We start from the raw sequence: 23,096 nt of genomic DNA, 5'->3' as shown, positions 1-23,096 counted from the left end.
GCTCCATTCGCATCCGTTTCTACTGACATCCGCCAGTACTGCTACTCCTCTTTGGGGCTCCCATAACAAGGTATAATCCAAGAGGCTGGGTACCTCGAGGATCCTGCCCCTCATCGCCTGTAGTCCATCTAACTACAACGTGATGTCTCCCCACTTGCTCTCAAGTAGTGTGTGAGCACTCATGGCACAACGATCATCTGTCTCCATTTCCTTTTCCGCCCTTGCTGGCACAACCTTGGTCTCAGAAGCCTCTCCCTTGCTGTTCTTCCTTGGACACTGGTTCGCATAGTGACCCAGTTCCCCATAGTGGAAGCATTTGTCCTTGGAGAGGTCCTTCTTTCGTTTCTCCTGCTTTCCCTCAGATGCTAGGGCAACATCCTCCTCTTTCTCCTTGTTTCTGACCCCCTTGCCAGTGCTTCCCGCCTTGGTCAGCCTTTTGATTTCTTCTTGGCGAAGAGCCGCCCACAGTTCCTCCCAATCTGGAAGGGTCTACCTACCCAGTATGCTTTGGACAAGCACCTCCCAATCTTCTGAGACTGCGTTCATGTTGAAGTTTCTAAGTCTACCAGTTAAAAACCCTCCATGCACTTTATCTGATTTATTCCTACCTACTTGTTATGTTACTTAACAAGTTATTTACAATGTAAATACTGAAAATAAACACTAGTGCATGCTCAACATATTACAGATCAACAATTGAAGGAAACAAAAACAATCACACCAAATGACACCGATATTTTTGGACCAATGTCCCCGGAAAAACCCAATGCAAGAAAACCAGTGCAGCTATCTGATGGTTTTCTTATTAAGCAATTTCAGAGATCATCCACATACAATATCTCCCAAACTGGTTAGACTCTGCCCAAACCATTTTTGGGTCTTGGAGATCTCATGTGCTTTAACCTCTCCACCAATTTTCCAAGCCAGAGCACATCCGATGCTACCCCAAATCAACACTCCCTCTTAGCGAGGACTGTGCTCTAGTAATACTTCTCACTGAGTATCACCCTGATCATCCGGCATCGGTCCCTGTGCTGATGCTAGGCCTGTTGCCCAACATCCTCTGTACTGCTACCCATGGCCTGCCATTGCCACTGCTGCATCCGTACGACAGCTCCCTTTGCATCTGTGCTGCTGCTCATGGCCTTGCCACTGCCACTGCTACATTTGCACTACATCCCCTGTCATCATGCTGCATCGTGCTACTCATAGCACTGCCACTGCTAACTACTGCATTGAAACTCACTTATTGAGATTTAAGTAACCGATCTCCCAACTCTGACATCTTCGTCAAGCTAGAAACACTCCTGGTGCTGAAGCTCCCTTTGTCACTGACAAGTGCCTCCTCTTTGCCCTACACTATTGCAACAACTCTGTGCATCTCGCACTGCTGCCTCAAGTTGCCCTGGGACTTCTGCACTGTAGCTCCCTCTCTCGCTCCTTTCGCATCCGTCTCTACCAACATCCGCCAGTGTTGCTACTCCTATTCAGGGCTCCCATTGCAAGGTATAATCCAAGAGGCTGGGTACCTCGAGGATCCTGCCCCTCATCGCTTGTAGTCCATCTAACTATAGCTTGATGTTTCCCCACTTCCTCTCAAGTGATGTGTGAGCACTCATGGGACAGTCATCATCTATCTCCACTTCCTTCTCCGCCCTTGTTGGCGCAGCCTGGTCTCAGAAGCCTCTCCCTTGCTCTTCTTCCTTGGACATTGGCTCGCATAGTGAGCCAGTTCCACACAGTGGAAGCATTTGTCCTTGGAGAGGTCCTTCTTCTTTCGTTTCTCCTGCTTTCCCTCAGATGCTAGGGCAACATCCTCCTCTTCTTCCTTGATTTTGACCCCCTTGCTGCTGCTTCCCGCCTTGGTTAGCCTTCTGATCTCTTCTTGGCGAAGAGCCGCCCATAGTTCCTCCCATTCTAGAAGGGTCGAGCTACCCAATATGCTCTGGACAAACACCTCCTAGTCTTCTAAGACTACGTTCATGTTGAAGTTTCTAAGTCTACCGGTTAGAAACCCTCCATGCACTTTATCTGATTTATTCCTACCTACTTGTTCCATTACTTAACAAGTTATTTACAATGTAAATACTGAAAATAAACACTAGTGCATGCTCAACATATTACAGATCAACAACTGAAGGAAACAGAAACAATCACACCAAATGACACCGTTATTTTTGGAACAATGTCCTCGGAAAAACCCAATGCGGGAAAACCGGTGCAGCTATCTGAGGGTTTTCTTATTAAGCAATTTCAGAGTACAATCTGGTGCCAAATTCGGCTTACCCAATAGAGAATTTCCTTGGTAGTAATACCTCTCAGTTTGAGACAAATGTCCCAGCTGAAACCCTCGATAAATCTTTCGGCAGCTCCTCAGCTCCAATCTGCCCCAGAAACTACAGCATCTGCCTTTCTGGATTGCGTCAGCCTCTCTCTGCCCAACGCTGGCCCTGCGTCAACCTCAGGAGGCCCTGCGTCAGCCTTCTAGCCCTCTGTGTCAGCAACGCTGACCTCTCTGAAGCATTGTGCAGCTCCCGGTTGCCTCTGCGTGGCCTTGCTTGAGCCCTGGCTGCTACCGCGTCACTCTCTGGCTCCTGCACTGCTCTCCTGGCACTATCTCTACCTCTCTGTCTCTCTGTACTCAATGCCCCTCAGCTGCAACTCCGATCACTGATTCTATCTCTCTTAGCAAACCTCTCTCTAGAGAATAGAATCACTGATCACTCTGGTGTGTTCTCCAAGTGACCCTCAAGCCTCCTCTTATACTTTCCTCATTGACATATCAACGACTGAGATTAAGTTCCTAATCAACGACTAAGATTAGATCTGGCTTGATCCATGTCTTTTGGACCATTCTAACACAATTTTGATATTAATGCACATTAATATTTTAATTTCCCTAAGTTTAGACTTAGGGACTCCATTAAAAATATTAATTATTTTAATATCTCCTAAACTGTTTAGAATCTGCCCAAACCCTTTCTGGGTATTGGAGGTCTCATGTGCTCCAACCTCTCCACCAAATTTCGTTGCTAGAGCACATCCGATGCTACCCCAAATCAATAGTTCAGGGTTGTCCTCACCATCGGTTCTTGATCTGGCGTGGCCCCTTTGGAAGTTAGTTGATCCCGGATCTCCTTCAATCGACCGATGAAGGTGTCGATCTATTCTCCCTTCTGCATTTGGTATGACCGCAACTGATTTTCTAGTAGCATCTTCCTTTGCACGAAAGTATGCTGATACAATTTTGTAAGGGCCTCCCACATCACATTTGTTGTTTCCTTTTTGACAATATGTGGTACTGCATGGTTCTTGACCTCTTCAAGGATGATGCTCTTGGCCCTTGCCATTGCCTCCTCGTACTTGTCGTTCTCAACCGGGCCAACTGGGATTGCTATCGTCTTGAACGCGAAGTGCTTGAGACAATTCCTGTCTAGAACAGACAAGATTCTAACCTTCCAGACTACGAATTTTGAGGCTCCGTCCTGCCTGTCCTGGTCTCTTACCCCGTTCACTGCCATTTCACTGCTCCTCTACTTCCCTTCTGGAAGTTCTCAGTGTGCTCCCTCTTAGCCTCGATTTTCCTCCTGGAAAACCCCTCTGCAATGTCGAGATGCCCCCACTCTGATCGTTAGTGCAACTGGACCACTGATCCGGATTTCTTAGCTAGAAATCCTTGGCAGCAACTCCCTCCTCCTTGGTCTTGCCCTGTTAGGTATTGTTTTGACCACAGTACCCCACCAACTTCACTCCGCAACTTACCCACAACCTCCTATGCCTTAGCAAACCTAAGGTTAGAGCTTCTAGGCTTTGTGCAATCCCGGCACCAGCAAAATCCGTAGCTCCTGGCCAGGTCATCAATCCTTCCTGACTGAGAAAGATGACTGGGCACTACGTAGGTCAGGTCTGCGCCCTTCTGCCACTGTGTTGGTCCTCCTCCCGACTCAAATTTGATGACGCAGGCACTGCGTCACCCCTCCCTTGCTGCTTCTCCGCTAGGAATAGCTTCTGTCACTCGGGACCACTGTTTTTGTTGCGGCTGCTCTGCTTGGCTGATGCCCTTAGTTCTCTTGTGATCTGCAACCACGCTTTGATACCATGTTGGAATTGCTAAGTCTAACTGTTAGAAATCCCTCATGTACTTTCTGATTTATTTCTGCCTACTTGTTCTGTTTAATTAAAATGTTATTTACCATGTAAATACCGAAAATAAATACAAGTACATGCTCAACACATTACAGATCATCAACTGAAGGAAAAACAAGCACACAAGTGACACCGTTGTTTTTGGACTAATGTCCCCAGAAAAATCCAATGCGGGAAAACTGATACAACTATCTGAGGGTTTTATTATTAAGTAGTTTCAAAATACAATTTGGGTGCCAAACCGGCTCACCCAATAGAGAATGATCTCGGCAGTAGTACCTCTCAGTCGGAGATGGATATTCCGGCTTAAATCCCAGATGAACAATCCCACAACTCTTAGCTCCAATTTGCTCCACGAGATCTCCAGCGTCTGCCTCTAAGGACTGTGTCAGCCTCTCTAGCCCAATGTCAGCCCAACGTCACCCCAACTTGCCCTGTGTCAACCTCTAGAGGCACTGCGTCAGCCTCTAGACCCTTTGCGTCACCCACATTGGCTCTCTCTGGCACTGAGCAGCTCTTTGCTGCCTCTGTGTGGGTCCTGACTAGCTCTGTGTGGCCTATAGCTGGCTCTACGTCCCTCTCTCCTGGATTCTACGTTGATGCTCCCAGTACCCTCTCTGCCTCTCTATTTATGTATTCACTGCCCCTCAGCTGCAACTCTCATCACTCTTTTGATTTCCTCAGCAAGCCCTGCCCTAGAAAATTGAATTCTTGATCAACTCGGTGTGTTCTCCAAGTGACCCTCAAGCCTCCTCTTATACTTTTCTCCTTGACAATTTAATGACCAATATTAAGTCCCTAATCAATGGCTAAGATTAGATCTGGCTTGATCCATGACTTTTGGACCATTCTAACTCAGTTTTATAGTAACTCAGATTAATATTTTATTTTCCCTGAGTTTAGACTTAGGGTCTCCATTAAAAATATTAATTATTTTAATATCTCCCAAACTAGTTAGATTTTGCCCAAACCATTTTTGGGTCTTGGAGATCTCATGTGCTTCACCCTCTCCACCAATTTTCCAGGCTAGAGCACATCCGATGCTACCCCAAATCAACACTATTGGAGTCCAATGTGTGCTAAGATGAATGAATGAGCTCCAAACATAGTGATAAAGGGGGTGGCCCCTTGATATCTAAGAAAACAACCTGTGGTGTCCCCAAGTGGTTATGTGGGAACAAAAAATCCTCGTGTTTCCAGTTGGATCGAATAAGGTTGTATCCCATCTGCAAGGGCCAGAAGAACTATGCAAGCCCTCCCATTGTCTCCCATGAAAGAGACACATCCTCATCTGGGCCCTGGATTAGCTACCAAGTTTGTGGTGCAAGAGTAGGGTTGGCTGGGCAAGGTGGTCTTTGTGCATCATCATCGTCCAATACGTGGAACATGAGCAAGTCATGAGTGAACCTGAAGGATCCCATGGAGTGGGAATCTGCTCTCTGTTATGGTGGAGACCCGCAACTCTCAACACTCACTCGACAAATGCCAATATGATCCTTTGGAGAGCTTGGACCCCATATAGGGAGACCAAATTCCAGACGAAGACCCACTTGCAATCATGTATAAGATCCAATGCGTCCCCTCACCTTCCAGTACAACCAAACATTAGTGCAATTGAGTAAATAAGCTTACAAATCATGGAACCAAGTGGACACTTCATAGTGGCATGCCCTTCCATAATAGGCTTCAGAACGTACAAGTGTCTCCATGTTCAAGAAGAAGGTTAACCAAGGACCACGTTAGATGTTTTCAACCTATGTTGCTTGAAACTTCTAGGAACTCGACATTTTGGGCCATACCCGTACTCAAAACTCCGCTAAAAGTCGATCGAAACTCGACCATCATATAATCATCTTTGAGAGTTAATATAGACTTGGTTTTCGGCTGATGTTTCCATTTTTGGGAGGTGACATTTCTAAACGTACCCATTTTGGAAACTCTGAAATGTTTCAGCGTTTCATGCAACTTAGGTTTCAACCTTTAAGGGGGTGATATGTCCATGGTACATCCATCAAATGGCAGGTGGTATGTGAAATAATGATGGAATGGAGTGGGGCATTAGGGGAAGGCTCCAAGCCACATGCCATAGTATAAGGGTAGCTAAAATAAGGGAAGCCCACACTGTGGTATATGATTGTAGGAGGGAGCAATTGTGGTACATGGGTTACACCGACCATTGTTTTTCCACCCTTCTTCATATGCCTTTTTCCTTTTATAGATTTTTCTTTTGTAACTGCTTGGGGCTCTAGGGGATGAGAACATGATATGTAAGATATAGCAGTGAATACCCCCTTAAGGTGGGGCATGTCATCGCCCACCCGGGGTTGGTACAATCATGGGTTCCATAATGATGGAGGGGGCTCATTTAGGGCCCATAGGAACTAGGGCGATGGCCATGAATAAGGGGTAGAGCTCATCTTTGGCTTTTGCCCACGTGCTAAATTTGTATGTCCCGACCATCTTTTGAATTTTGTGGTACATTTCCTATTAAGAGTGGCAAAATTATTCTTTTTCTTTTCTTTTAGCTACATCAACCTTCGGGGCATCATTCTAGGCTTGACCCAAAGTGTGGACAAGGGGAATGGGCGGCTAACTGCTTGTGGACCCAGTAGACAAATGTGGACCTAGATGGGAAATATGGTGAATTGTGTTATAATGAGCGGAAGGAATGATGTATATGGTGTTGGGAAGCGGGACCACACAACCAAAATTGAGGTTTCCCATGTAGTGCCACCCCTAAAGCTACTAACCAATAAAGGAGATCCCACAGGACTAGGATACAATGTTAACCATCAAATTGGACAAAGGAGACAAGAGTACAAAGAAAGTCCACTCTTTCCGCCAAATCCCCCCACTAATCCATGCCCAAAAATGTCCATGATAATAAACAAAAAGACCCAACTACACAATGAAAAGCCATACCTTCAGGGTCGGAAGGCCCACCTTCAAACATACGATCATGACAGATGGGCGAAGGAGCATATGGCTGGCTTAGGTGGCAGAGATAGTGGTACATCGAGCTATCTGGTGGCTGCAAGGGGCTACTGGTTGCCGACTGAGGACCATCTAGGAGAAATTTTTTTCTCCTATGGATACTATCCACAGGTGGTGGGTAACAAGGCCGAAAGAGAGGGCTTAGACAAACCTTCAACACACCTCAGGAATAGATGCAAATAAGCCTTAAATCTCCCACGAAGTTGTCTCAAACAGGCAAAAATATGTGCTACATATAGTTGCAAAGATTTGTCTTAATCCCTACCAAAAACCAACAAGAAAGATAAACAAATAAGTCCAGAATGCCCTTGGTAAACACGACCTACAACCTCAAATATTCATGACTACAGTGGCCTCCGAGGTTTAGAGAGATTTGCTATTGATAGGTGTGTGAATTTGATGCCAAAAGGGGGAAACCAAGGTCCAATATATGATGAAAAACGAGGTCAATGGGAGGCTGACTAGCCCCCTAAAATATGAGCTGTGAAAATTCTATCACTACAACAACTGATCTACTTTTCCTACTTATTCCACAATGAGTTATTTATGAAATTACTTCAATAAACATTAAAATAAATACTGCTGCAGATATCACACCGCAATACAAAAACAAACATATGCACAAGAATAAACACATTGACACAGTTATTTTGGACAATAGTCCCCGGAAAAACCCAATGTGGGAAAACTGGTGCAGTAAGGGAGGTTTTTATTATTCAGCAATTCTTCAGTACAGTAGGGTGCCAAACTGGCTTACCCACAGAGAGAAAAATTCTCCAGCACTTCTCCCAATCCCAGCGTCAGCTCGGCTGACCTTTGCGTGGCTCTTAGACCCTCTGCATCAACCCCTGCTTGACTGCGTCAGCCCTGGACCTCTCTGCGTCACCCACGCAGGTCTAGTTAATGACTGCGCAGTCTCCTGCTGCATCTGCGTCTGCCTCTCCTGCCTTTGCGCTGATCTCTAATGGCTAATCATGTCTCTATGTTCCGTACTTGCTGTCTCCTAATTGCTCACCAGACCACTGGTTCAATTTCTCAGCTAACCTCGCTCCACAAATTGAACTGACTGGTCTCCCTCAGTGTATTCTTCAAGTGACCCTCAAGCCTCCTCTTATACTTTTATCGTTGACAGATCAACAGTCGAGATTAAGTCCCTAATCAACGATTAAGATTAGATCTGGTTTGATCCATGAGTTTTGGACCATTTTAACACAATTTTATATTAATTCACATTAATATTTTAATTTCCATAAGTTTAAACTTAGGGACTCCATTAAAAATATTAATTATTTTAATATCTCCGAAACTGTTTAGAATTTGCCCAAACCCTTTCTAGGTATTGGAGATCTCATGTGCTTTAGCTTCTCGACAAATTTTCGTGGCTAGAGCACATCCGATGCTGCCCCAAATCAACACCCCCTCTTAGCGAGGACTATGCACTAGTAATACTCTTCAGTGAGTATCACCCTGATCATCTGGCATCGGACCCTGTGTTGATGCTAAGCCTCCTTGCCCAACATCCTCTACACTGCTACATTCTGTACTGCTGCCCATGGCTCTGCCACTACCACTGCTACATCTGTACGATAACTCCCTCTGCATCTGTGCTGTTGCTGGTCCTTTCTCCCAACACTGCATGCATACTACAACTCCCTCTGCGTCCGTGCTGTTATCACTCCCGTTTCTGCTACTGAAACAGATTCTTGACCATCCCCATATTTTTTCTGAAGTAGTCAAACTTTGTCTTCCCACGGGCCTTGTTGAGGATGTCCGTCACTTGTTCTCCTGTGGGAGTGTAGCTCAACTGTACAGCTCCTCATTGGACACAGTCCCTGACAAAGTGACACCGGATATCAATATGCTTTGACCTATCATGAAACACTGGATTCTCAGAGAGCTTGATGCAACTTTGATTATCGCACATGATCCTGATCACCTCCATATTCCTTCTGAATAGGTTCACAAGCAGTTTTCTAAGCCATATGGCCTCACACGAAGCTGTGCTCGCTGCCATATATTCTGCCTCCGATGAGCTCAAAGCCATGGACTTCTGTTTCCTACTGCACCAAAAGGTCATTCATGATCCAATGTTGAAACAATACCCATCGGTACTTTTCCGATCCATTGAACTTCCTGCCCAATCTGCATCAGTAAATCCACTCAACTTGATATCCTTACCTTTGGTGTACAAGAGTCCATAGTCGACTGTTCCCTATAAATACCTGAGAATGTGTTTGGATGTTGCCCAGTGTGCCCTCTTTGGTTCCACCATGAACTGACTGAGGGTGTTGACAGCGTAGCAAATGTCTGGCCTGGTATTGACCAGATACATCAGGAACCCTATCAGCTGCCTGTATAGGGTGGGATCGACATCCTTATCTTCTGATGCCTCAATCTTCTTCCAGTTGGTGATCATTGGCGTAGCCATGGGTCTACAGTCCTCCATCCCAAATCTTTTCAGTATCTTTGTAGCATACCTCCCTTGCCCAAGGAAGATCTTTCCCTTCTGCTGCCAAACATCCAACCCTAGGAAGTAGTGCATTCATCCCGAATCTTTCATATCGAATTTTGTGGCTAGGTTCTTCTTGTAGTCCCCAATGAGTTTGGATGATCCTGTCAGAAAGAGATCATCCACATACAATACTAAGATTAGCGGCTTGTTCTCTACAACCAGATAGTAGAGATTCGGATCCGCGTCACTCTTGACAAATCCCATCTTCTGCAAGTAGCCATCTATTCGACCATACCATGTTCTCCGTCCCTGTTTCAGCCCATACAAGGCTTTCTTCAATCTGCATACATGAGACTTCTTTTCATGAGTCTCAAAGCCCTTTGGTTATTCAATGTATACCTCTTCCTCTAGTACCCCGTTTAGAAATGCCATTTTGACATCCATTTGATGGATCTCCCATCCCATTTAGGCTTCCAGAGATATCATGGTCCTAATAGATGTATACTTGGCTACCGGGGTGAAGGTCTCCTCATAGTCAATCCCTTCCTTTTGAGCATACCCCTTAGTCACAAACTTGGCCTTGTATTTCTCAACACTGTCGTCTGCAACATATTTGATCTTGTAGATCCATCTTGAACCTACCACTGATCTGTCTTGAGGTCTTGGCACCACCTCCTAGACATCGTTCCCCATTATGGAGTTTTACTCCTCCACCATTGCATCTAGCCAAACCTGATGTTGGGCTGCCTCCTTGAAACTGGTAGGCTCTCCATCCTGAGCTACTAATGCCTGACATCTATCTGGCTGTTTTCACTCCCTCTTATTGTTTCTTGGCTCACTGATGAATTCCTCTGCATCTTGCAGAATCTGAGGAAGTTCCTTGCTAGTTCTTCCTCTACCAGCAGGTGCTTCTGTTCGCTCCTCCTCGTCCTGAGAGTCTTCTTGATTTGAGGAAGAATTCTTTACTTTTGTTGGTTGAAGAGGTTTAACCAATGTTTCTTCTTTCGACTACTCCTCGGAAGGCATCTCGCGAGATCTTCTGAAAGCCCTATCCTCCATGAACTTTACATCTCGTCGTACTACTACCTTCTTGCTCCCTGGAAGCTAGATTCTGTATGCCTTAGCATTCTCACTATATCCCACCAGATATCCCTTTTCTGCAATCTGATCCAGCTTCTTCCTCTTTTCTTCGGGTATGTGTCAATATGTTAAACTCCCAAATATCCTGAAATGACTGACTTCAGGTGTCTTCCCTGTGAAGACTTTATCTAGAGTAATCTTGCCTAAAGCCCGATGAGGAGTCCTGTTCTGAACATAGACAATTGTTTTGCATGCTTCCGCCCACAGGAATTTTGGCATATCTTGATCATACATCATGGCCCTAGCTGCTTGTACAATAGTCCTGTTTTTTCTTTCTGCTACCCCATTCTGCTTCAGATTGTAGGGAGCGGTCCACTCTCTTCTGATGCCCTCCTTAGCACAAAAATCAGTGAAGTCCTTATCGACATATTCTCCACCATTATCCGAGCGCAAAACTTTTATTTTCTTCTTCGTCAGATTCTCCACCAGAGCTTTGAACTCCTTGAATCGACAAAAAACCTCAACCTTGGTTTTCAGAAAATAAATCCAAGTTTTCCTTGAGCAGTCATCATTGAAGCTTAAGAAATACTCGACACCATTGAGAGCTTTGACGGACATAGGTCTGCAGATATCTGAGTGTATCAATCCTAGTACACTCTTGGCCCTGTGTTTGCTCCTAGGAAATGCTGCCTTGGCATACTTTCCTAGAGCACATCCCCTGCATACATCATCTCGTTCCGTACTCAGATCTGGAACTCCTGTTACAGTGCTCCTGAGAATTCTCAGAGCTCCATGGTGCAAGTGACCCATTCTTCTGTGCCATAGTTCATTCAAGTCCTTGTCTCCATGATTGCCTATTAGCGCCATTGGTGATTCTAGTTGTAATCTATACAATCTATTACTTTTGATCCCGATATGCACTCTCTTTTTCTAGCTTGGGTGTTTGACATATACCTTCTCCTTGATGAAGTAGACGTCATAGCCCTTTCCTTGTAGTTGCAACACGAAAAGTAAGTTCATCCCCAATCCTGGTACATGTAAGACATTTGTGGCACAAAACCGTTCTCCGGATTCTGTTTGAAAAACTATGGTACCCTTCCCTACTAGAGTACACTTTGCCTTGTTCCCCATGGTGATATGAAAGTTCATCTTCTCTTCTCGATATTTTGAGAAACACTCACTGATTCCTGTCATATGCCACGAGGCTCCACTGTCTATATACCATACTTCAATGATGCAACACTAGTCATACATGCCACTACTTCTTCCAGCCTGGAAGCCAACATAGAGAAATCAAAATCTTTTTCTCTTGTGCAATCTTCTAAAAATATGTGAGAGTCCCCTGACGTGGATGCCTCTACATCGTGGTCTCGACCCATAATTGATTTTCCCTTTGTCTTTGATTACTTGCTTTGATACCATGTGAAAATTCTGTCACTGCGGCAACTGATTTACTTTCCTACTTATTCCACAATAAGTCATTTATGAAATTACTTCAATAAACATTAAAATAAACACTGTTGCAGATATCACACCGTAATACAGAAACAAACATATGCACAAGAATCAACACATTGACACAGATATTTTGGACAACACTCCCTAGAAAAACCCAATGTGGGAAAACCAGTGCAACAAGGGAGGTTTTTATTATTCAGCGTTTCTTCAATACAACAGGGTGCCAAACTGGCTTACCCACACAGAGAAAAATTCTCCAGCACTTCTCCCAATCCTAGCGTTAGCTCGGTTGACCACTGCGTGGCTCTCAGACCCTCTGCGTCAGCCCCTGCTTGGCTGCGTTAGCCTTGGACCTCTCTGTGTCACCCACACAGGCCCAGTTAATGTCTGCGCAGTCTCCTGCTGCCTCTGCATCTGCCTGAAATTCCCTGCATCTGCCCCTCCTGCCTCTGCGTTGATCTCTAGTGGCTGATCTCGTTTCTCCGTTCCGCACTTGTTGTCTCCAGACTGCTCACCAGACCACTGGTTCAATTTCTTAGCTAACCCCGCTCCAGAAATTGTACTGACTGGTCTCCCTCAGTGAATTCTCCAAGTGACCCTTAAGTCTCCTGTTATATTTTTCTCGTTGACAGATCAACGGCTGAGATTAAGTCCCTAATCAAGGGCTAAGATTAGATCTGGCTTGATCCATGACTTTTGGACCATTCTAACACAATTTTATATTATTTCACATTAATATTTTAATTTCCCTAAGTTTAGACTTAGGGACTCCATTAAAAATATTAATTATTTTAATATCTCCCAAACTGTTTAGAATCTGCCCAAACACTTTCTCGGTATTGGAGATCTCATGTGCTTTAGCCTCTCCACAAGTTTCGTCGCTAGAGCACATCCGATGCTACCCCAAATCAACATGCGCTGACCTTAAAGAAAATTTTAATTTTAATTTTCAAATTCAAGAATTTTGGAGCCAAACTTAATCACTCTGAGGCTGACTTATTGTGGATTTTCTTTGCTTGAAGGAGGACCAATTAGGGCAGCTCGAGGCCAATAAAAATTGTCCAAAATATTTTTAATATTAATGCCATCTTTAATCAATCAACAAACCCAAATTGGACTAGTCATCAACTGCCATTAGCATCTCAATTTTGGGGTACTTTGACCACACAACGAGGCTCCAACTTTGACGAGACTTATCTCCACAACCATGAGAAGTTATGTGATGTGTCATCTACCAATGGAACAATATGATGGGCACATTCAAATGATGATGGTCTTCCTTGCCAATGCACTGATCTTCCCATTCAAAATGTTCATCAAAAGCGGGGTATCACAACCACACTGCAAGAGCTTCTCATCCTTCTAAGGCTTCTTGACCATTGCAGATTCCAATCAATGCAATCCATAGACGAATATTAAGAGCATTCAAACACTGAAATTGGCATCAATGACAACAACATTCAACAATGAATAACAACATAAACAATAGCATTCACAAAACTGAAAATGCAAGAAATATGCGAGAAACCAATTACACAATTTAGACCAAAATTATTGGACAAATAGTCCCTAGAAAGACCCCAATGTGGGGAAAACTAGTTTTCAGATCTGAGGGCTTTTGTTATTCTCTTCAACAAATAAATTGCTATTGAGAAATACCACTGCTTGACTCTCACTGGCAAATCTATGACAAAATGTTTTTTTATTTTTGTTGATTTGGAAAACCCCACAACTTCCCTATTTTGCAATTTGCACTGCCTCCAACAACACGCAATGGCCTCTGGCAATTCACTCTGGCTCTTTCTCGCAGTTCACACTAGCTTATGGCAAACTCGATCTGCCTTCTGGATGACTCGAATGGCCTCCAACAAATTCACACCGGCTTCTGGTGAACTCGCATTGTCATTGGAGGACTCGATCTGACTTTTGGAAGACTTGCATTGCCTTTCGGCAAATAATCTTGGCCTCCTCCTGCGAATACATTGAGCAATTCGGCCTCCTCCTGAATGTCATGGGCCAACTAGGAAAAAATCGACCTCCTGCTGAAAATACAGATAGCAAGAATCTCCGAAAAATCTTTCCTCAATCACTGCTACTGAAACTTTATGGTGTCTTTTGAAAATCTCTTGCTTGAATATTTGTATGATCTCCAAAGCTGCCCATTGATCTCCTTTATAATCTCTCATTCACGAATGAATGGCCACGATTAGAATTTCACTTGATCTAATCGATGGCTAAGATTGTCTTATAAACTTTCTACAAGCTTCTAGAGGAAAATCAACCTTATCCCAATTAATATGAGTTAATTATTCACTTTTCCTAAGTTAGACTTATGAAATATTTAAAAAATCACTAATTGACATAATTAAGATATTTTTCCTACATGAAACTTGGGAAAAGTTAGATGGGCGTGGAGATAATTAACTCATTAGTGTTTCTAGCCTCAATGACACTTGTCGAGACTAGAACACCTGTCCGAGCTACGAAAACTAACAAGGGATGGCACAAAATTTAACAGAGCTGAAAATTGGTATGGAAATGTTCATACTCAACCATATAGGCCGTATGTCGACTATGTATTATTGAAAGTAGTTGGAATTCTCAAACAATCAAGTTAAGAGAAAAACAAGAGATAGAAAGGAAAATATGAGTGAAAAATGAGCTGTAAAGTTCTGATCTTTGTGGTGGAAATTAAAATTGTTTCTTGTCTCCAGCAAGGCTATGGTGTAGTAGCGAGTTTGCATGAGTCTTTCCAGTTTATGATGAGTTTGATCAATTTTGGATAGTTTAATCTTCATTGACTTAGCCAAGCCTAGTCTTAGGTAAGATTTTCATTTTGATGTCAAGCCAGGTTGTGCTGGTGAGCTTCCCCAATTTTAATTGACTATTTATTTTGTCTCGTTTTCAACAATGAAAGCTTGCTATCTTGTAGTATTGGTTAGAACATTGATCATTTGTATAGTTTTAAATCTAACATGTCAATATAATTAAGCAAGGCAGCTCATAAGACTGCTCATACCATATGAACAAGGCTATTATTATATTTACTATTTGAGTTATCGTACCATTTCAATATTAACACAGATTATGTATGTAGGTTGATCAGATTATTTTGTCAACATTTCAGTCTAGACCAATGTTGTACGAAGCATGGACGAAACGGGGATGTTTTTTGGAAGTGGGGACGCAGAAGCATCATTTTCCAAAAATCTAGGAAGCGAAGCATCTCGGAAGCGTCTACTATATATATATATATATAATTTTTTTTACATTTTTTTGCATTTATATTAAAAAACATCCAAAATACCAAATTAGTTGTAGAAGACATGAAAACATGCATATTTTTACATAAATCAAGATAGATATGACATCCATTGTACATCAATGATTAATTATTCCAGCATCAGCCATCTACAATCTAGATTCCTCTTCTCTTGTCTAGCCTTTGCCTCTACTTCAATTCTATAAGGATTTTAGTCAACATTGCCTAATTTTGATCAAACAGCTTAATCCAAACCTTATAATATGGTAGAGAAAGCTTAACATGCTTGATCAATGATTTTGACTTGAGTGAAGGGTACATAATTGCTAAGGTCATGACAAAGGAGTTCAACAATCAATAACACCAACACTGGGGTACATATAGGGCTTGTTGCTCTTGATTAAATGCCAATCACATGCCCTCATACATGATATAATCCAATGAAACACCACAATCCGATTGATCTTGAAAACTGTTAAGTCTGCTGAATTTTGAATGGGATATGAAATTCTATTTTTTCCATATGAACTCTAATGAGGTTGGAACCACTCTCAACATCCCGAGTCACTTCATGGTAATGTTAAAAATTTAAGTAAAAGGATGGAAGTGAAAGATAAAGGAGAATGTCACTTTTAATTTAAGAATTTAACATCACCATTAGGGAGCATCAAGGGGTACCTCGGGAGTATTTAGAAAGTGTAGTTCCTCACAGAACAGTTCGAAATTTCGTAAAACAAAAAAACAAAACCCCGTGGAATCGTCCACCTTCTCTTGGATCCGCTCGCGATCCGCGGTGGATACACACCCGAACCTCCACAGATCCGCACCCGATCCTTTCTGGATCTGCGGATTGGGAAATAGGAACCGCGGATCGGGCAGTAGGAGTCACGGATTGGGCCCCCACGAATCCAAATTTGCAGGAATCGCCAAAAAAAGGAGGAACTGTGGATCCGATTTTCCGATCCGCGATTCCGCCGAAGGATCGGTGGCGGATCCGTATGGGACGCGGATCTGCCTTTGGATCCTTGGGGGGGGGGGGGTGGTTCCTGCAACACTGGTCTAGACTCTAGTAATCATATGCCAGATTTCTCAAGGGAAACTTATTATTTTTGTGATATTGAATATTTTGATTATCCTTAGGGCGTTAGATTTAAGATCACACTTTTAAACAGAATATTTGTAGTTAAATATATTCATACATATTTTTTATTTTATTTGTGTCATGTCAGTGAGCCTTCCATTTCCTTAAATACTGATTTTATTCTGAACTCGATTCTTGATATGGGGATGCACCTTTGATCACTTAATGCAGGTAGCGTTTATGGTGCCAACAGAATTATTAGCAATGCAGCATCATGGGAACATTATTTCTATTCTAGAGAGGATAAACAAAGATGACAGGCCTTCAGTAGCTGTTTTAACTGGTTCCACTCCATTAAAGGAAGCTCGTTTAATACAGACGGTAGTATTATCTGTTGCTTCTGAGTTAAGGCTGTGAAAAATTAGTTGATAATTAATTATTCTATGTTCTGGTGGATTGGATCCGAGTCTTTTCGATCGTATTGTTTGAAAATAATGGATTTTTGATTCAGGGACTGGAGATGGGAGATATTGCATTGGTAGTAGGCACACACAAATTGTTTTCAGAAACTGTGAACTTTGCCTCTCTTTGCTTTGCAGTAATAGATGAACAACATCGCTTTGGAGTGGAACAAAAGGGAAGGTTTAGTAGCAAGGTATTTATCGTTTCTTTGTTGAATAAGAACAAAATTTTTGAACGGATATTAATAGTGTGTATGAGCAGTATGAATTCTTTCGTGCAGTCTATATCTATTAGGGATCCTGTAACAGATTTGAGTTAGTTTTATCCCTTTTCAATATATGGGAAAACAGTTTGCTCTATTGTAAGTTGTGACATCCTTTAAGTTAAGAAATACGGAAGCAAAATAGCACAATGACGAAAAATTAGTTGCATTTTATTTTTTAAATGCTACAAACATTGCTTTCTGCCATTAAACTAACATATGGAGTCTTCCTTACCTGATGCTTTTCACTTCACTCTGATGCTCTTCATCTTAGCGTGTTTGGATTTCTCCATAACCATTGATGGTGATTATTGCTGGTGTAGATGATTGTATCCATAGATAATTGTTGGTGATTAATTGACCATCACTAGATAATTGCTGGTGATTAATTGACCATCTCTAGATAGTTGCTGGTGATTATTGCAGGTGTAGATGATTGTATCCATACATAATTGTTGGTGATTAATTGACCATCTCTAGAAATTTGCTGGTGATTAATTGACAATCTCTAGATAGTTGCTGGTGATTAAATTGATCATCTCTAAGTAATTAATTGACTTTATTGATATCTTAGTTGGATTGTTTTGGGTTCGTGTCAAGGATCACTGATATTAGCTTCCCTAGTTAATTAATTACCTTTGTAGTGTTGGAACAAATTGTGCCAAGGAAAAGTGTGTTTTCTAAGGCATGGTGTCTTGCCTAGGAAAAAGTGTACAACATGATCCCTTGATTTAACTTTATGAGAAATTAAGTTAAAATGACTTTATGAGCATTAAAGTCATAAAGTGACTTTTTAAGTTTTTTGTCTAATTAATGAAAAATGTGATTAGTGGATAAAGTGATTTTATGAGTATGAAGGTCTAAGTGACTTAAGTGGGTCAATGAGAAATTATATCTACACCCTTGATCTCAATGGCCAAGATCAAATCTCAGCTATTGGATCTTAGGGTTTCCTTATGAGAAGGCAAAAGGTAAAGGAAGGGGAATAGACACAATTCATTTTCTTCATAAGTTTTGGAGAAAGAGAGAGAGCACACAAGAATAGCTGAACTGCAGAGAAATAGAGTGGCAAGGGCACAAATTCCAAGGGAGAAAAATACAGCTGTAGGACAGTACAAATTCCAAGAAAAGGGGCACGAAAGTCACAGCTAAGAGGGCAGGAATTTTAATTTTTGAGGGCAAGTACTAGCATTAATTGCATTGTTCGTACAGCAGGCTCAGTGCAAATTTTGAGGCAGCTAATGGCACAAAATTCAAGGTAATCTGGGCACAAAATTTGAGGGTATTGTACAACATTTATTGCTGTTTGTTTGTACAGCAACGGACATGCATTTCTGAGTGAGGAAGGCACCTAAATCACGGCAGCAAAGACAGAATTCAAAAAGGAAATCTGGCATGAATTTCTAGGAAATCTGGGCATGATTTCCAAGAGATAAGTCTGTATTTGTTGTTGTAAATTTTTCTGAAGAAAAATAGAAACTCCTCTCTCTCTCTCACTTGTTTTCCCTTGGGTTTTTTCGAGGGTCATTTGACCGAAAACAAATGTGTTAATTTTTTGCGTGAATGCTTTTGTTTTATCTCAGGAAAAGTGAAAAGGAAGAAGTAGATTCTATGTGTTTCAATTTGTGAAGTTATTCATGTTTATGACAACAGCATATTAAATGTGGGTTGGGCATCAAAGTTGATGAGGAATCACTAAACTTGAAACCGGGGTGGGTTTACACTAAATTTCTACGTGGTATCAGAGCCAAGTGGAGGAAATAGATGAGACAGTGAACAAAACAACAAGAAAAACCAACAGTATACACAGAGATAAGTGTTGAGAGAGAACGGAATTTACGTTTGGACAGATTTGAATTTTTGTGTTGGGTTGTTGAGGTCAATGGTGTTGAAGAATGTAACTAGTGTCAGTCTTCATAATTGAATTCGAGTCATGTATCTATCAAAAGAAAGAAAAGAAAATTATTTATAAAAGGAAATTTTTATTGACTTATTAAAGCATGGGTTTCATGCTTGGGTCAATGGTCAATAGGTCAAAGCACCCATTGAGTGCTCTAGGATTTTTGTTGAGTCAAAGTCAAATTTATTATGTAAGAAACCCTTCTTGGGTTCATGGTGTCAAAGAAAGAAATTTATTTTGTCATGTCAAACCCTCCATCCATCAAGTCGGCCTCAAGCTCTTCTAAATTGGTTCCAACTTCACCTTCTACAAGTCGACTTCTCCTATTGTTCATGTTGGCTCAATATATAGGCAAAAACAACTATATATACCTAAGTGAACTCGACCAAATGAAATAAAAGTCAAGAAGTTTAGACATAATTGTAGGAAGGCGAAGTTAGGGAAATTCAGATCATCTATAGGACTGAAATATTGGGTGACCATAGGACCGGGGCATCATGTTATTGTAGGCAGAATTGCTATTGTAGAGTAAATATCTGTTGATTTGTGGTAGCATCAGATGTGCTCTAGCCATAAAAATTGGTGGAGTGACTAAGGCACACAAGATCTCCAAAACCCAGAAATTGTTTTGGGAAATTCCATCCGATTGGAGAGATCTTAAAATAATTAATATTTTTAATGGAGTTCCTAAGTCTAAACTTAGGAAAATTAAAATATTAATGGGTATTAATATAAAATTGGGTGAGAAGGTCTAAATGACGAGGATCAAGCCAAATCTAATCTTAGCCATTGATTAGGGACTTAATCTCGACTGTTGAAGACTCAACAAGAAAATTATAAGAGGAGGCTTGAGGATCAGTTGGAGACACACCAGCAAATACTCATTATCTCAAGGAAAATTGATTCTCAAAGAGAAGGAGATCAATTTTAGAGGGAGAGTTGCAGGGTGGGGGAAGGGGGGTTTAGTAGCAGTCAGAGAGCTCAGAAGAAGTGACGCAGGGACTCTGAGAGACAGCGCAGAGGGAGACGCAGATCAGAGAGATGTAGGGGTGATGCAGAGAGGGCCCAGAGCTGCGCGGAGCCACACAGAATGATGCAGTAGAGAAAGGAAGCTCTCTAGGGTGTCAGAAAGTCTCAGAGAAAAGTCTCATGTGTTTTCTCCTAGTGTTTGTGTAAATTTCTTTGTAAAAGCGATTGTTGCTTAAGATTAATAAAACCTTCCTCTGCTGCATTGGTTTTCGAGCATTGGGTTTTTTTGGAGACAATTGTCCAAAAATAACTGTGTTGATGTGATTGATTCTTGTGCATATATTTGTTTCTGTATAATGGTGTGATATTTGCAATAGAATTTATTTTAATATTTACTGAAGGGATTTCATAAATAACTTATTGGGAATAATAAGTAGGTGAAATAAATCAGTTGCTGCAGTAATAGAATTTCTGTTTAGAAATTTTCACATGGTATCAAAGCAAAGATTCGGCGAAAGGAAGGGAAAATCAATTATGGGTCAAGAGCATGATGCAAAAGCATCCACTCAAGGAGACTCGTGCAGATTTTCAGAAGAATGCACAAGAGACAAAAATTACGATTATTCTATGTTGGCTTCCAGATTGGAAGAAGAAGTTGCTTGTGTAGCAAGCTCTGCCTCCTCAGAGGTTTGGTATATAGATAGTGGAGCTTCCTAGCATATGACAAGAATCCGAGAATGTTTTTCAGATTATCAGGAAGAAAGAATGAATTTTCAGATCACCATGGGGAATAAGGCAAAGTGTACCAGTAGGGAAAGCCGGAAAGGTACTATAGTTTTTCAAACAGAAACAAAAGAACAGTTCCGAGCTACTAATGTGCTGCATGTGTCAGGACTGGGAATGAACTTACTTTCCGTATCTCAACTTCAAAACAAGGGCTATGACGTTTTCTTCATTAAGGAGAAAGTATACGTCAAACGCCCGAGTTGGAAAAGGAAGGTCCGTATCAGAATCAGAAGTAACAAGTTGTACATGTTGCAACTAGAATCACCAATGGCACTGATAGGCTGTAATGGAGACAAGGATTTGAATGAACTATGGCACAGAAGAATGGGACATTTGCACCATGGGGCTCTAAGAATTCTTAGAAAAACTGTAACAGAAGTTCCAAATCTTAGTACTGAACGAGATGATGTATGTAGAGGGTGTTCTCTGGGCAAGTATGCCAAAGTTACATTTCCATGAAGTAACAATAGGGTCAAGAGTGTACTAGGATTGATACACTTAGACATCTGCAGACCGAATACTTTGTCTCCTTCATCGATGACCATTCCAGGAAGACTTGGATCTACTTTCTGAAAACCAAAGATGAGGTTTTTGGTCGATTCAAAGAGTTCAAGGCTCTAGTGGAGAATCTAACAGGAAAGAAGATAAAAGTGTTGTGCTCAGTCAATGGTGGAGGGTATGTTGACAAGGACTTCACCGATTTTTGTATTAGGGAGGGCATCAGAAGAGAGTGGACAACTCTCTATAATCCGGAGCAGAATGGAGTAGCAGAAAGGAAGAATAGGACTTATGTGGAAGCAGCTAGGGCAATGATGTATGATTAGGATATGCCAAAATTCTTGTGGGTAGAAGCATACAGTACGACATTTTATGTCTAGAATAGAACTCCTCATAGGGCATTGGGCAAGATTACTCCAGAGAAGGTCTTCACCGGGAAGACACTTGAAGTTAGTCATTTCAGGATATTTGGGAGTTTAGCGTATTGTCGTATACTCGAGGAGAAGAGGAAGAAGTTAGATCAAACTGCAGAGAAAAGATATGTTGTGGGATATAGTGAGAATGCTAAGGCATGTAGAGTCTATCTTCCAGGGAGCAAGAAGGTAGTAGTTCGGCGAGATGTAAAGTTCATGGAGGATAGAGCTTTCAGAAAATCTCGAGAAATGTCTTCCGAGGAGCAGTCAAAAGATGAGCTGTTGGTCAAACCACTTCAACCAGTGGAAGCTAGTACCAAAAATTCTCCTTCAAAACAGGAGGAATCACAGGAAGAGGGAGAGCTAAGAGATGCGCTTACTACTAGAGGAAGAACAAGCCGAGAACTCCGACAGATTCTATAGGATGCAGAAGAATTCATTGGTGCACCTAGGGACAATAAAAGGGAGCGAAGACAACCAGACAGATACTAGGCCTTAGTAGCTGAGGTTGGGAATCCTCCAGTTTTCAGGAGGCCGTTCAACGTCAAGTATGGGTGGATGCGATGGTGGAGGAATATAGCTCTTTAATGGTGAATGATGTCTGGGAAGTGGTGCCTAGGCCTCAAGACAGATCAGTGGTAGGTTTGAGATGGATCTACAAGATCAAATATGCTACAGACTATAGCGTGGAGAAATACAAAGGCAGGTTTGTGGCAAAGGGGTATGCTCGGAAGGAAGGAATAGACTACGAAGAGACCTTTGCCCCAGTAGCCAAGTATACATCTTTTAGAACCGTGATATCTCTTGCAGCACAGATGGGGTGGGAGATTCTTCACATAGATGTCAAGACGCATTCTTGAATGGGGTAATAGAAGAGGAAGTATACATTGAACAACCAGAAGGCTTTGAGACACATGAGAAGAAATCTCATGTATGCAGATTAAAGAATGCCTTGTATGGGCTTAAACAGGCACCTAGAGCATGGTATGGTCGAATTGATGGCTACTTGCAGAAGATAGGGTTCGTCAAGAGTGATGCAGATCACAATCTCTACTATCTGGTTGTAGAGAATGAGCCTCTAGTCCTAGTATTATATGTGGATGATTTCTTCCTGACAGGATCATCTAGGCTCATCAAGGACTGCAAGAAGAATCTAGCCACATAATTCGACATGAAGGATTTGGGACAGATGCATTATTTTCTGGGGTTGGAAGTTTGGCAGCAGAAGGGTAAGATCTTCCTTGGACAAGGGAGATATGCTACAGAAATCTTGAAGAGATTCAGGATGCAGGACTGTAGGCCTATGGCTACTCCAATGATCACCAACTAGAAG

At 42.0% G+C, this 23,096-nt stretch overlaps 1 protein-coding gene across 4 annotated transcripts in view; it reads left to right on the top strand.

Moving 5' to 3' along the window:
• Window positions 1-23,096, top strand: part of LOC149233725 (ATP-dependent DNA helicase homolog RECG1, chloroplastic/mitochondrial-like) — a 513,467-nt gene that overhangs the window by 370,998 nt on the left and 119,373 nt on the right. For all 4 annotated transcript variants that reach the window (XM_089379840.1, XM_089379841.1, XM_089379839.1 and 1 more), the window contains 2 exons: window positions 16,705-16,854; window positions 16,985-17,128. In XM_089379840.1, the coding sequence (XP_089235966.1) occupies window positions 16,705-16,854; window positions 16,985-17,128 (294 nt within the window). The remainder of the gene's footprint in view (window positions 1-16,704; window positions 16,855-16,984; window positions 17,129-23,096) is intronic.

This window comes from Pinus tabuliformis, chromosome J (assembly GCF_031772625.1).
Source record: "Pinus tabuliformis cultivar Carrire ecotype Pingquan chromosome J, CPIR1, whole genome shotgun sequence".
NCBI lineage: Eukaryota > Viridiplantae > Streptophyta > Pinopsida > Pinales > Pinaceae > Pinus > Pinus tabuliformis.
Note: the sequence above shows the minus strand (reverse complement) of the source record. Positions and strands in the feature narration are given on the sequence as shown.